The sequence below is a fragment of the Pristiophorus japonicus genome, chromosome 14 (assembly GCF_044704955.1).
Source record: "Pristiophorus japonicus isolate sPriJap1 chromosome 14, sPriJap1.hap1, whole genome shotgun sequence".
Classification (NCBI taxonomy): domain Eukaryota; kingdom Metazoa; phylum Chordata; class Chondrichthyes; family Pristiophoridae; genus Pristiophorus; species Pristiophorus japonicus.
The window spans coordinates 25,310,335-25,325,545 of record NC_091990.1 but is presented as its reverse complement, the minus strand read 5'-3'; the positions used below and the strand labels follow the sequence as shown (position 1 = coordinate 25,325,545).

The 15,211-nt window shown below is 52.7% G+C and overlaps 1 protein-coding gene across 1 annotated transcript; it reads left to right on the top strand.

Annotated features, from left to right (window-relative positions):
• Window positions 1–216: 216 nt before the first annotated feature.
• sh3bgrl3 (SH3 domain binding glutamate-rich protein like 3) lies at window positions 217–15,002 on the top strand. The gene is made up of 3 exons (XM_070898445.1): window positions 217–330; window positions 9,428–9,595; window positions 14,475–15,002. The coding sequence occupies exons 1-3, from the start codon at window positions 286–288 to the stop codon at window positions 14,538–14,540; spliced, it is 279 nt and encodes a 92-aa protein (XP_070754546.1). The 5' UTR covers window positions 217–285; the 3' UTR covers window positions 14,541–15,002.
• The last annotated feature ends 209 nt before the right edge of the window (window positions 15,003–15,211 follow it).

Here is a 15,211-nt window from a genome sequence, read left to right as displayed (position 1 = left end):
GCAGACTAAAAGATTTGCCATCTCGCTTTTTCTTTGCTTTCTGCCACTCGTGCCTTTTTTATTCCTTTTTTGAGAAGATAATTGATGACGTGGGGTTTATAAACCTGGTGCTGCAGGGCCATTGGAACTAGCTGCCGTTGGTGCTTTTCAGTTGGAGACCGTCCCTAAGCTTGCCCTGACGCGAGGAGGGGCAGCTGTTGCAATTGGCCATGCTAAATCACATGGTGAAGTGTTTCCTTAGATGTTGGTGTCAGTGTTGAGGGCGAGAGCAACAGCAGCAGCGAGATGAGTGTGAGAGTGTATTACACGACTGTGGCCGGTTCCAGGGAGGTGAGTGTGTAACGGGAACCGGGAGAAGGGGTGAAGTAAAGGGGAGGGTGGGTGCAGAGACCCTGAAACTGACCATTGTTTGCGAGCAGCGCGGGAGCGAGAAATTGACACACCCAGTGTCGGAGCTGCAGAAAATGACACGGAATCGGGCTACATTGTAAACCGTTAGGTTGCAACTGAGGGGTTCGCAGTCACCGAGCAAGACACGGCCTTAAAGGCAGTGTACAGGCTGCATTTATGCAATTGCTTCGTCTAACAAGGTTAAAGCAATCATCGCTCGCTTATTATTTTGTCAAAAACATTTTTCAAATCAGCATTGTAATTCGGCTGCTAGTTTTGCCCCACCCCACCATTCTCTTCCATCCATCCCTAGCCACCTGCTCATCTGACACCCGATTATTCCTCGTCCCCTGCTCCACCATTAGTGTCTCCGCCACTGCAAGCCTCAGCCTTGTCTTATACCTCCTTGCTTTTTAAAAAAAACTTCCCTTTGAGATTCCCCCCTCACCCCCATAACACATTCTGTGGCTCTTGCTGCATCTCGGGACCTTAACGGGAATGTTAAGTTTTTAAAAAAAAAACAGAATTTTGACTTAACCAGCAAAAAAAAGCCAATTCCACTGGGAACATGACTAAATATGAGCTAGACCGTCTCATTAACGAGCCTTAATTGAGTTTAATATTGGCCATATTATTCAGGTCATTTTCAGGGAGTGATTTTTAACTGGGAATTGTGAGCAGCCAGTTAAAGGGGCCCTGTATCCATGAGCAGCCTTTTGGAGAGAGGAGAGTTGACAATCACAACTAATGTGACTTTCTCTGTATAATAAAAAAATGCTGGAAATCTCAACAGGCCAGGCAACATCTGTGGAGAGAAACAGAGTTAACGTTTCAGGTAACCTTCCTCAGAATCTGCTGAAGCGGGGTCATTGACCTGAAACGTTAACTCTGTTTCTCTCCACAAATGCTGCCTGACCCGCTGAGAGTCCCAGCATTTTCTGTTTTTATTTCAAACTCCAGCACCGTAGTATTTTGCTTTTGTATGACTTTATCCATGTTTGACACATCCTTTTTTTAATTTCGTGCTGGATTTTGGAAATCTGTCCTGTTAATAACGAGCATCACTTTACAGGTGGGCAGTGAGACACATCCCCTGCAAGGGAGGGGAGGGTGGGTGTATGGGTGCTTGAAATAGTCGGTTCATTAGAAATGGGGACTCTTTTCTCAGTCACTTGTGTGGGAATGGGTTAATGTTTGACTGAACAGAGAGTCTCCGAGCCAGACAACAACCACTTGCATTTATATAGTGCCTTTAATGTAGTAAAATGTCGCAAGGCGCTTCACAGGAGCGATTATCAAACAAAATTTAATACTGAGCCACATAAGATATTAGGACAAGCTTTGATCAAAAAGACAGGTTTTAAGGAGCGTTTAAAAGGAAAAAGAGGCGGAAAGGTTTAGGGAGGGAATTCCAGAGCTTGGGGCGAGGCAGCTGAAGGCACAGCTGCTAATGATGGAGTGATTTAAAATTGTGGATGGGCAAGAGACTAGAATTAGAGGAGTGCCGAGATTGCGGAGGGTTGTAGAGCTGGAGGAGGTTAGAGATGGGGACGGGGCGAGATCGTGGACGGATTTGAAAACAAGAATGCGAATTTTAAAATTGATGTGTTGCCAGACCGGAGGCCAACGTAGGTCAGCGAGCACGGGTAATGGGAGAATTTACTGTCTCGCTTCAGTACGAGTGTGACCCAAATGAGGAGGGGGAATGGGTCGAATCTGAAGAATCTACAAAATGCCTGTTAAAATATGTAATTGGGTGGGTCATTGGAAGATGTCACTTAATCTGCATCAGTGTGAGTGTGAGCTTAGACAGTTTTATAACAGAAAAGTGGTATTTCTGCTCAGACATAAGTGCAACAGGAAAGAACTGTCACACCTGAGGCCCATTGTCTATATGCAAAGTTCACCTTTGCATTTCACCTGATTGGTTCAAATTTCATATTCCTGAAACATCAGTGGTTCAGTGCCATCCCGCTCAATGGCACACAAACATAGAAAATAAGCGCAGGAGTAGGCCATTCGGCCCTTTGAGCCTGCACCACCATTCAATAAGATCATGGCTGATCATTCACCTCAGTATCCCTTTCCCACTTTCTCTCCATACCCTTTGATCCCTTTAGCTGTCAGGGCCATATCTAACTCCCTCTTGAATATATCTAACGACTTTTTGTGGTAGAGAATTCCACAGGTTCACAATTCTCTGAGTGAAATTTCTCCTCATCTCGGTCCTAAATGGCTTACCCCTTATCCTTAGATTGTGACCCCTGGTTCTGGACTTTGCCAACATCGGGAACATTCTTCCTGCATCTAACCTGTCCAGTCCCGTCACCTCAGTCAGCAAGGAGCAGGAATGGAGGTCACCAATCGTGACGTTCAGAAAGCTACACATCAAAAATTGTAACATTTTACAGCATAGAAGGAGGCCAAACAGTCCATCATGCCAATGCCGGCTCTTTGTCCCACTCCTCCTGCTCTTTTCCAATAGCCCTGCAATTGTTTTCCTAATCAAGTATTTATCCAATTCCCTTTTTGGAAGTCACTATTAAATCTATTTCCACTGCCCTATCAAGCTGTGCATTCCAGATCGTAACAACTCGCTGTGTAAAACAATTTCTCATCTCGCCTGTGGTTCTTTTGCCAATGATCTTGAATCTGTGTCCTCTGGTTATCGACCCTCCTGCCACTGGCAGCAGTTTCTCATTATTTACCAAAAGCCTCATAATTTTGCACATCTCTATTTATTCTCCCATTTAACCCTCTCTGCTCAAAGGAGAACAATCCCAGCTTTTCTATATAACTGCATCCCCTCATCCCTGGTGACTTTCCTCTGCACCCTCTCTAAGGCTTTGACACCCTTCCTAAAGTGTGGTGCCCAAAATTGACCACAATTGTCCAGCTGAGGCCTAACCAGTGTTTTATAAAGGTTTAGCATAACTTCCTTGCTTTTATACTCTCTGCCTCTATTTATAAAGCACAGGATTTAACAATCTTATCGACTTGTCCTGCTACCATCAAATGTTTGCGCAGTCAGCATCAGCTATCAGTCCAAGAAAGAATGAAGTGAATCATTCAAACTACTCAAAATAGGCTATGAAAATGTTTTCCCTTAATTTTTTTCAATTGGCTACACTTGGTTACAAAAGAAAACAAGTATAAACACTTAAATAATTTCAACGTAAGTCATAAAATTGCCGAGCTCCTGTTGGAAATGTGCCAAGCAAGTTTGGCCCCAGAGGCCTAACCTCCATTAGAGGCCTGGGGCTCAGGTTTGGCTGTGAAAGCACTCTGGATGTGGCTGTTGTTATGTATTGATGTATGTATCGTCGTCCTGGTGGGGTGGGGGAAAGGTGATATGTAATGATGTGTGTATCGTCCTGGTACCTTAAATGTAATGTAAGCACTATGCCACACCACAGCGGGTGCTGTGGTGGGAAACCTGGAAGTACCTAGAACAGGCACTATATAAGGCTGACCACCACACCTGAGAGGCACTCTGGAACTGAACAATAAAGGACGAAGGTTTACACCAGACCGTGTGGAGTCAGTGATTTGTGTGCTACATACACCACCGCTGTGTTCAGGCCTCGTGGTGTAGCTCTGAGGAATGGGCTGTGCTGCTATTTCTTTTTTAAAACGAGAAAATCCAGTCTGCCCCAATCTGCTGCGAGCCGCCCGCACACTAGTCCTGGCCTGCCCAGACCCAGGCTCATTTACAGCTTTTTGCCAACTGGTTGGCCTTTCCTCAAACTCATTCTGGCTGAAAGACAGTTTTCTGGATGGTATGTGCTTTACGCTGGATTTACGCTGAAATAATCCAGAGAACGTGAATTCAAATCCCAATGCAGTAGTTTCTCAATTTGTTTTTTAAAATAATCTGTAAATAAAAATCTGGTGTCAGTAAGTGACCATGAAGCTGAAGGATTGTCGTAAAAATCAAACGGGTTCATTACTGCCCTTTAGAGAAGGAAACCTGCAGTCCTTACTCAGTCTGGGTCTATACATGACTCCAATGTGGTTGACTCTTAACTACCCCCGAACTTCTCTCTTTCCCCGCCCCCCCCAACACCTGCATCTAGGCTGGCACTCCAGTGCAGTGCTGAGGGAGTGCTGCATTGTCGGAGGTGCCGTCTTTTGGATGAGATGTTAAACCGAGGTCCCATCTGCTCTCAGGTGGACGTGAAAGATCCCATGGCACTATTTTTGAAGAAGAGCAGCGGAGTTATCCCCAGTATCCTGGTCAATATGTATCCCTCAATTAATGTAACAAAAACAGATTATCTGGTCATTATCACATTGCTGTTTGTGGGAGCTTGCTGTGCGCAAAATTGGCTGCCATGTTTCCCACATTACAACAGTGACTGCGCTCCAAAGGTACTACTTCATTGCCTGTAAAGTGCTTTGAGACGTCCGGTGGTCGTGAAAGGCGCTATATAAATGTAAGTCAATTCAAAAAAAATCTGGTGGAATCAGACAGGAAAAAAACTCACATAAAAGATAAATTTCTCCGAGAGAATGCAGGAAGAGCTCTGGTCTGCAGGAATCCCTCATGTAACCTTGCAGTGAGCTGATTCCCGCTCTGTGACATTTCGAGAGCCCCGGTCACTGCGACGCCTCATTAAGTATTTAATAACCTGCATTCACTGGCCTCATAAACTTCAGTCCTTTATTACAGTTAAATAATCGCATCGCTTTTAACATGTGCACGAATTGCTTCACTGCGACTCTTCCCCCTCGTGTCTCCGGCTCGCTGTGAGATGGACGGGGGTCTATCGGACCTGCCGGCTTCCTTCTCGCTTTCCACCTACCCAGGACGGTTGGTGAAGTCAAAACAGAAAATGTTGGAAATAATCTGCTGGTGTTTTGGGGGTGAGACACTGTCAGCACTCTGGTGAAGGAACGCTGCCCTGTGTCGCCTCTTGCCGAGCCTCTCCTCCATTTTCTGTTATTTTATATTTCCGGTATCGAATCATAGACTGAGGCAGCACAGGAGGCGGCCATTCGGTCCATCATGACTGTGCCGGCTCTTTGAAAGAGCCATCCGATCAGTCCCTCTCTCCCGCGCTTTCCCCATAACCCTGCAAATTGTCCCCTTCAAGTATTTATAAAATCCCTTTTGAAAGTTACTGTTGATTCTGCGGCCACCACCATTTCAGTGCATTCCGGATCATCATAACCCACGGCATAAGAAACATTCTCATTCCTACATTTTAAAATTGATGTTTTGATTAAAACCTCAAAAACAAATCAGTGAAATGAAGGCTTGATGTTGGATGTAGAAAGATTGTGTCTTGTCATCTCAGTGTTGACAACAAGATCCAGGGAATCTCTGTCGACTGGGACTGGGCAATCGGTATTTTGACACCGCTCTCTTGAAATTTCTACGGTCTAAACCGACACCGGCAGCCGAAAGTGCTGTGTCGGCCTCTCTCTGTCTGCCTCTATTTTTCTCTCTGTCTCTCATGTGTCTTGTGATGTGGGGTGCTGGTTATTACAGCCATGATGTAATTGGATGGTGGAACAGCCTCAAGGGACTGAATGGCCTCCTCCTGTTCCTATCGCCAACAAGGTAAACTGGGAACTCAGTCTACGATTGTCTCCGCCTGTTTACACTTGGCACTAGTGCCTGAAACTCGGCAACAACGCAAGCCCATCCAGGCTAACACCGGACCAGTGCCCACTCTCCCAGTCAACCTGGGCGCTGGCTGCAATGGGGGGTTGGAGTGGGTTCAATAGCGAGTTCTGCGAGACAGGACGCACAGCATTCCGAACGTGGGGGAAATCTGAGCTGAGTTAAGCTACTGGAAGTGCAAAGAATGTTCTGAACAAGAACAGGGTGTGGGAGAGAATGTTAAACACAATGGATCATTATTTCTGGGCCTTAATAGTAAAATATTAATACAGAAGGGAGTTGATAAAATGGTCTTTGAGAGTTGTAATATAAGACTGGTTAGAAGGAGTTAGGGTATTTGGGGGAAGTGCTTTGAGGCAGTTGGGGTTTAGGGGAGGGGCTTTGGGGCTTTGGGGCGGTTGGGGGTTATAGAAGATGGGGTTTTAGTAGTCTTTTCTTGCTCTTGTGTTCCTGTAAATCTGTCCCGGTCTGTGTAATTGGCACCGAGTGGGCCGAGCAGAATGGTGAACCCCAATAACCCCGAGGGTGCTGAGCTGTGAGTCAGCCAGAGGGACACTGCCCCAGTCTCTGGCTTCCTGCTCTTGTGACAGGCTGATGTCAGGACAGTTTGTTCTGATTCCTGATGGTGGGTTTAAAACTGCCCCAGAGTAACAACGTCCTGAGGCACAGTCGCTGGTTGCGAGACTTTTTAAGGGTCTCTACGTAAAGATTTTACATGATGACTCTTTTTAAACTTTGTAACATTTTATTGCTCTCACTTTGCTCATCATTCTCATCGTTTGTTTTTTTTGTTTTTCTATCTGATCGCTCACTGTCTGAGTGTTTAAAGGTTTTCCAATGTGTGTGTGTGTGTCTCTCGCTCTGTCTGTCTCCCTATCCCTGTGTCTCTCTCTGTCTCTCTCCGTGTGTCTGTCTGTCTCCCTGTCCCTGTGTCTCTCTATTTGTGTCTCTGTCTGTCTCCCTATCCCTGTGTCTCTCTCCCTGTCTCTACTCTCTCCCAATGTGTGTGTCTCTCTGTCTCTCGCTCTTCCTGCGTGTGTGTGTCTCTCTCTCTCTCTCTCTCTCACTGTGTGTGTGTGTCTCTGTCTCTCACTCTCCCTATGTATGTGTGTCTCTCTCTGTCTCCCGCTCTCCCTGTGTGTGTCTCTCTCTCCCTATGTCTGTGTGTCCCTATCTCTCGCTCTCCCTGTGTGTGTGTGTGTCTCTCTCTCTCCCTGTGTGTCTCTCTCTGTCTCCTGCTCTCCCTGTATGTGTGTGTCTCTCGCTCTTCTGTGTGTGTGTCTCTCTTACCCTGTCTCTCTCTCTCAGCTGAGAGCTGTTGCATCTCTCAATTCCACTTCTCTCAGTTCCAGTAAGATTTGAAGTGGATCTTGTGAAGTGTCTGGATGGCAAGTCTGTGCGAGGTGACTGTGCAAGGCTGGAATGTGTTGGCTTATTTTACCGATTGGTTAGAGGATAGTTCAGGAAACATCTGCAGGGGAGCTGAATTCTGCCAGGAAAATTACAGAAACAATGGAGGGGGCAAAAGCACTGAGGTTTCAGGCAGAGTGTGGCAGTTCCGGGGAAGTTGACCTTGCGCAGACTCTTGAAAGGTCTGAGACCAGATGTAGTCTTTCTCCAGCTTCACAGCTGGCTGATAATTGAAAGTTCCGTCCTTCACGTCGGATAATCTCGAACGGGAGCCAGACAATCCCAACTATGCCACAGTGAGATAGCGTGGTCATCGAGTGGCTCTGTAGTGGGACTGACTGGTGGCTGATGGTGTGTTGGCACAGGGTTCGGCCAATGGCATTGCCCAGTTAGAGGCCATTTAGCGCTCACCCCTGTGTTGGGCGCAAAAAGCTTTCCATTATCACAACAGCTTGTATTTATATAGCGCCTTTTAAGCTGTAAAACGTCCCAAGGCGCTTCACAGAGCATTATCTAACAAAATTTGACACCAAGCCACATGAGCTATTAGGACAGGGAAAGAGGTAGACTTTAAGGAGCGTATTAAAGGAGGAAAGGCGGAGAGGTTTAGGGAGGGCGTTCTGAACTTAGGGCCTAGGCAGCTGAAGGCACAGCCGCCAATTAAGGAGCGATGAAAATCAGGGTTGCGCAAGAGGCCAGAATTGGAGGAGCGCAGAGATCTCGGAGGGTTACAGGACTGGAGGGGGTTACAGGGCTGGAGGAGGTTACAGAGATAGGAAGGGAGCGAGGCCACAGAAAGATTTGAAAACAAGGTTAAGAATTTTTAAATCAAAGAGTTGCTGGACCGAGAGCCAATGTAGGTCACCGAACGCAGGGGGTGATGGGTGAGCGGGACTTGGTGCGAGTTAGGACATGGGCAGCGAGCGCAGGGGATGATGGGTGAGCAGGACTTGGTGCGAGTTAGGACACGGGGCAGCAAGCACAGGAGTGATGGGTGAACGGGACTTGGTGCGAGTTAGGACACGGGGCAGCAAGCACAGGAGTGATGGATGAACGGGACTTGGTGCGAGTTAGGACACGGGGCAGCAAGCACAGGAGTGATGGGCGAGTGGGTCTTGGTGCGAGTTAGGACACGGGGCAGCGAGCACAGGAGTGATGGGTGAACGGGACTTGGTGCGAGTTAGGACACGGGGCAGCAGAGTTTTGGATGCGCTGAAGTTTACAAAGGGTGGGAGGCCAGCCAGGAGAGCGTTGGAATAGTCGAATCTGGAGATGACCAAGGTACGGGTGAGGGCCGATCTCAGGCTCGCTGCTTGGTTGAGGCACCAGTTGATTTCCCCAGAGAGCAGGAAGCATAACTGGGAATGTGACCCTTGCGTCTCTGAGTCGGAAGTTGCATGGGCTCCAGGTTGTGATGTGCATTTGATGGGAGAGATGATATCAGTTGACAGAGGGGAAAGGACGGAAACTTTTTCATAATTAAAATGAGTAACTTTCTTCCGATCTGTAATTTTTGTGAAAGACAAGGCCATCACTGAGTTATCAGGAGCCCAATATTGAGGCATCATCAAAACCACTGTGAGGGGGGGGTGGGGGAGAGGGGGGAGTGGGGGAGAGGGGAGGGTGGGGGAAGAGATACGGGGGGAGGAGTGGGAGAGGGGTGGAGTTGGGGAGGGGTGTGGATTAGGAACAAGGTGTTGCGGGGGAGGGGAAAGAATGGTGGTGGGGGCGGGGCAGTGCATCGTGGAGCTGTATCGTAACAAGAGTGGCCAACTGTTGAGGGAAGGGAGGAGGAGGTAGGGTAGGGAGAGAGGGATGGGGGTGCGGGGGTAGAGGAGATGGGGGCGGGGAGGGAATAGGAGAGAGAGGGAGGGTGCGAGGGAAGAGGTGGGGGGCTCAGTGCAGTTTGGAGCTGCATCGTAGCAAGTGGCCAACTGTCAAGGGGCAGGGAGTAATTGAGCGGAAGACTAATATTTTTGTTTTGATCAATCTGTTCAGGTGAAATCCCAGCAGTCGGAGGTGACGCGAGTCATGGACAGTAAAGGCATCAAGTACGAAATGATCGACATTGCACAGAATCATTCTGTGAAGGAGGAGATGAGGAGCAAGTCGGGAAACCCCAGTGCGTTGCCTCCTCAGATCTTCAATGGCGAGCAGCACTGTGGGGTAAGACTGTCTACGGCCCTGTGGCTGCACATCGAACGGCCGTTTGATCCACTCCTCCAGCACTTCACACCCAAATATTGACCCACCCTGAGAGTGCCTGTCGCCAGCGATCAGCCCCTTCCTCGGGGTACCTCTACCCTTCACACGTGGGGCCGTGTGAGATGCTCATAGACCCCACCAGCAAAGCCTCCATTGAAACAAAAATTATCTGTATCTGCCATGAGGCTAGTGACTACCAGAGGGAGGACCACACTCTCCCAGTGTATGTGTGTGTGTGGGGGGGGGGGGGCAGTGTGTGTGTGTGTGTGGGGGGGGGCAGTGTGTGTGTGTGTGTGTGTGGGGAGTGGGGGGGGGCAGTGTGTGTGTGTGTGTGTGTGGGGAGTGGGGGGCATTGTTTCTGTGTGTGTGGGGGGGGGCAGTGTGTGTGTGTGTGGGGGGGGGGTTTGTGTGTGTGTGGGGGGGGGCAGTGTGTGTGTGTATGTGGGGGGGGCAGTGTGTTTGTGTGGGGGGGGCAGTGTGTGTGTGTGTGTGGGGGGGGGCAGTGTGTGTGTGTGTGTGTGGGGGGGGGGCAGTGTGTGTGTGTGTGTGTGGGGGGCAGTGTGTGTGTGTGTGTGGGGGGGGCAGTGTGTGTGTGTGTGGGGGGGGCAGTGTGTGTGTGTGTGTGTGTGTGTGTGTGGGGGGGGCAGTGTGTGTGTGTGTGTGTGGGGGGGGGCAGTGTGGGTGTGTGTGGGGGGGCAGTGAGTGTGTGTGTGTGTGTGGGGGGGGCAGTGTGTGTGTGGGGGGGCTGTGTGTGTGTGTGGGGAGGGGCAGTGTGCGTGTGTGTGTGTGGGGGGGGCAGTGTGTGTGTGGGGAGGCAGTGTGTGTGTGTGGGGGGGGGGGCAGTGTGTGTGTGTGTGTGTGGGGGGGGGCAGTGTGTGTGTGTGTGTGTGGGGGGGGCAGTGTGTGGGGGGGGGCAGTGTGTGTGTGTGTGTGTGTGTGTGTGGGGGGGGGCAGTGTATGTGTGTGTGTGTGTGTGGGGGGGGGCAGTGTATGTGTGTGGGGGGGGGCTGTGTGTGTGTGTGGGGGGCAGTGTGTGTGTGTGTAGGGAGGGGCAGTGTGTGTGTGGGGAGGGACAGTGTGTGTGTGTGGGGGGGGCGCTGTGTGTGTGTGTGGGGGGGGGCAGTGTGTGTGTGGTGGGGGGGCAGTGTGTGTGTGTGTGTGTGGGGGGGCTGTGTGTGTGTGTGGGGGGCAGTGTGTGTGTGTGTGGGGGGGCAGTGTGTGTGTGTGTGGGGGGGTGGCTTTGTGTGTGTGGGGGGGGGGCAGTGTGTGTGGGGGTGGGCAGTGTGTGTGGGGCAGTGTGTGTGTGTGGGGGGGCTGTGTGTGTGTATGTGCGGGGGGGGGGGCGGGTCAGTGTGTGTGCGGGGGGGAGGCCGGGCTGTGTGTGTGTGTGTGGGAGGGGGGGGCTGTGTGTGTGTGGGGGGGTGGCTGTGTGTGTGGGGGGGTGGCTGTGTGTGGGGTGGGGGGGGAGTGTGTGTGTGTGTGGGGGGAGGCAGTGTGTGTGTGTGTGTGGGGGGAGGGGGGGGAGTGTGTGTGCGAGGGGGGCTGTGTGTGTGTCTGTGTGTGTGTGGGGGGGGGGGGCAATGTGTGTGTGTGGGGCCCTGTGTGTGTGTGGGGGGGGGGGGCAGTGTGTGTGTGTGTGTGGGGCCCTGTGTGTGTGAGGGGCAGTCTGTGTGTGTGTGGGGGGGGGGGCAGTGTGTGTGTGTGTGGGGCTGTGTGTGTGTGTGGGGGGCAGTGTGTGTGTGTGTGGGGGGCAGTGTGTGTGTGTGTGTGGGGGGGTCAGTGTGTGTGTGTGTGGAGCCGTGTGTGTTGGTGGGGGGCAGTGTGTGGGGAGGGGGCAGAGTGTGTGTGTTGGGGGAGCTGAGTGTGTGTGTGTGGGGGGGTGGCAGTGTGTGTGTGTGTGGGGGCAGTCTGTGTGTGTGTGTGTGTGTGGGGGGTGGGCAGTGTGTGGATGTGGGGGGCAGTGTATGTGTGTGTGTGTGTTGGGGGTGGGCAGTGTATGTGTGTGTGTGTGTGGGGGGGCAGTGTATGTGTGTGTGTGGGGTGGGCAGTGTGTGGATGTGGGGGGGCAGTGTATGTGTGTGTGTGTGTGTGTGGGGGGGGGGTGGGCAGTGTATGTGTGTGTGTGTGGGGGGGGGGGCAGTGTGTGTGTGTGGGGGGGCAGTGTATGTGTGTGTGTGTGTGGGGGGTGGGCAGTGTGTGGATGTGGGGGGCAGTGTATGTGTGTGTGTGTGTTGGGGGGGGCAGAGTGTGTGTGTGTGGGGGGGTGGCAGTGTGTGTGTGTGGGGGGGCAGTGTATGTGTGTGTGTGTGGGGTGGGCAGTGTATGTGTGTGTGTGGGGGGGGGCAGTGTGTGTGTGTGGGGGGGCAGTGTGTGGATGTGGGGGGGCAGTGTATGTGTGTGTGTGTGTGTGTGGGGGGGGGGTGGGCAGTGTATGTGTGTGTGTGTGGGGGGGGCAGTGTATGTGTGTGTGTGTGTGTGGGGTGGGCAGTGTGGATGTGGGGGGGCAGTGTATGTGTGTGTGTGTGTGTGTGGGGGGGGTGGGCAGTGTATGTGTGTGTGTGTGGGGGGGCAGTGTATGTGTGTGTGTGTGTGTGGGGTGGGCAGTGTGTGTGTGTGGGGGGGCTGTGTGTGTGTGTGGGGGGGGGTGGCAGAGTGTGTGTGTGGGGGGGGAGTGTGTGTGGGGGGAGGCAGTGTGTGTGTGTGTGTATGTGGGGGGGGGAGTGTGTGTGTGAGGGGGGCTGTGTGTGTGTGTGTGTGTGTGGGGGGCGGTGTGTGTGTGTGTGTGTGTGGGGAGCTGTGTGGGTGGGGGGCAGTGTGTGTTGGGGGGGCAGCGTATGTGTGTGTGTGGGGGGCAGCGTATGTGTGTGTGTGTGGGGGGGCAGTGTATGTGTGTGTGTGTGGGGGGGGCAGTGTGTGGATGTGGGGGGGCAGTGTATGTGTGTGTGGGGCGTGGGCAGTGTATGTGTGTGTGTGTGGGGGGGGCAGTGTATGTGTGTGTGTGTGTGGGGTGGGCAGTGTGTGTGTGTGGGGGGGCTGTGTGTGTGTGTGTGTGGGGGGGTGGCAGAGTGTGTGTGTGGGGGGGGAAGTGTGTGTGGGGGGAGGCAGTGTGTGTGTGTGTATGTGGGGGGGGGGGGAGTGTGTGTGTGAGGGGGGCTGTGTGTGTGTGTGGGGGGGGGCAGTGTGTGTGTGTGTGGGGCAGTGTGTGTGTGTGTGGGGGGGCAGTGTATGTGTGTGTGTGGGGGGCGGTGTGTGTGTGTGTGTGGGGAGCTGTGTGGGTGGGGGGCAGTGTGTGTGGGGAGGGGGCAGAGTGTGTGTGTTGGGGGGGCAGCGTATGTGTGTGTGTGTGGGGGGGAGCAATGTGTGTGTGTGGGGGGGCAGTGTATGTGTGTGTGTGTGGGGGGTGGCAGAGTGTGTATGTGGGGGGGCAGTGTATGTGTGTGTGTGGGGGGCGGTGTGTGTGTGTGTGTGGGGGGCGATGTGTGTTTGTGTGTGGGGCACGGTGTGTTTGTGTGTGTGGGAGGGGCTGTGTGTGTGTGGGGGGGGGGCTGTGTGTGTGTGTGTGTGTAGGGTGGAGCGGTGTGTGTGCGGGGCTGTGTGCGCGTGTGTGTAAGGGGCTCTGTCTAAATGCAGGTTCTGGCCTTCTACACTTTCCTTTTGTTATAAAGGGGGTTTGAGGCCGGACTGGCTCTGCCGGTGGGAGTGTTGTGGGTGTGTCGTGCACTCTGTGTTTGCTGATATCGAGCTGCTGACTCAGGAACTCGTGAACAGGATGCTCTTGGGTCTGGTGGCTCAACGCCAAGCGACTGGTCAAAGAACAAAAGGATCCTGTGCCCGCCCTGGTCCGGCCTGAAGCCGGGTGATGGTGGGTGGGTGAAGGCGACCAGTTGGGTGGGGTCTAGGGGGTTCGATGGTGGGTGGGTGGGGTGAGGGGTCGGAGCAATGGTGGATGGGCCGAGGGGTCAGAGTGCAGTGTCAGGGCAATGGTGGGTGGGTGAGTGGGGGGCGGTCTCAGTGCCAACATCGGTGGCTCGGGGGAATCAGCACTCGACCTGCACACATGGTGGATCTTGCACTCCGCTCGGCCGGAGTCTCCAGCTTTCACCGTGCCTCGTGGCTGGAGCTGGGCCGCCGGTGGTCAGAGTGCCATTTCTTTTGTTTAAAAGAAAAGACTAATCTGCTGCACTTCTGGTCCACAACTTGCATTTATATAGCACCTTTAACATCATAAAACATCCCAAGGCGCTTCATAAAAGCGTTATCAGACAAAACTTGACACCGAGCCACATAAGGAGATATTAGAGCAGGTGACCAAGCTTTGGTCACAGGTAGGTTTCAAGCAGTGTCTTAAAGGAGGAAAGAGAGGTAGCGAGGTTTAGGGAGGGAGTTCAAGAGCTTAGGGTCGAGGCAGCTGAAGGCACGGCCACCAATGGTGGAACGATGAAAATCAGGGATGCTCAGGAGGCCAGAATTAGAGGAGTGCAGAGATTTCGGAGGGTTGTTGGGCTGGAGGTGGTTACAGAGATAGGGAGGGGGCGAGACCATGGAGGGATTGGAAAACAAGGATGGGAATTTTAAAATGGAAGTGTTGCTGGCCTGGGAACACAGGAGTGATGGGCGAGCCGGGCTTGGTGCGAGTTGGGATGTGAGCAGCAGAGTTTCGGATGAGTTGAGGTTTGCGGAGGGTGGAAGATGGGAGGCTGGCCCGGAGAGTGTTGGAATAGTCAAGTCCGGAGGAGGGGGCAGGGGTGGGGTTGGGCGATGGTGCAATCCATTCCCAATGTGAGATGTAGGTCGCAGTCGAAAGCCGCGATTAACGGAGGCCGACTCTTGTTTCTCCCAGGGCTACGAGGACTTTGTGGAGGCCGTGGAAACAAGTGGCGTGCGGAAGTTCCTAAAACTCGACTGAGATCCCGCCGACGCCCGATTGGCCAAAGGCGGAGCGCGGAGGCGGCCTGAAGCAACTCACTGCCCCGCGTGCGGACCCAATCGTACAGCTGTGTTAGAACCTTCTAGAAACAGTAACAGCTTCTCTGTCACTCAGCTTCGCTGCTTTATCAGGAGCTTGCTACCAATTCTTCGATTCCATTGTAATTCTTCCACATAAATTGTTAATGATTTAAGATTAGTCATTCCACAACTGAATTGAAAAACCAATCCATTCCTCGGGGTGAGGTCACTGGGTCAAGGATACAATGCCAGGGCGGGGGATGGGGGGAGCGGGTGAGCGGAGGTTTGAGTGATGCACGGCCCAGGGAGGCTGTTGGGCTTCACAATATCACTCAATAGGACCAATCCACAGATTCCATTTCCTGTCAATTTCCAGATATTTGGGGGAGGGAGATGGCCCGGGCTGGGGGAGGGGAGGTATGGGGGCCCAGTCTTGGGTAGCGGGGGGGGGGGGGGGGGGTGGCAGTGCTGGGGGAGGGCAAGTGCAGGGGCCCAGGCTGGGGGGAGGAGGTAGGGGGCCCCGGGCTGGGGAAGGGGAGGTATGGGGGCCCAGTCTGGGGAAGGGGAGAGGCCGTGGGGGTAGGGCAGGGCTGGAGGAGGGGAGGTGCAGGGGCCCAGGTTGTGGGGAGG

Coding starts and splice junctions, on each gene's coding strand:
- sh3bgrl3 (XM_070898445.1), top strand. CDS start 286: ATGAGTGTGAGAGTGTATTACACGACTGTGGCCGGTTCCAGGGAG. Junction 331..9,427: donor CTGTGGCCGGTTCCAGGGAG/GTGAGTGTGTAA, acceptor CAATCTGTTCAG/GTGAAATCCCAGCAGTCGGA. Junction 9,596..14,474: donor ATGGCGAGCAGCACTGTGGG/GTAAGACTGTCT, acceptor TGTTTCTCCCAG/GGCTACGAGGACTTTGTGGA.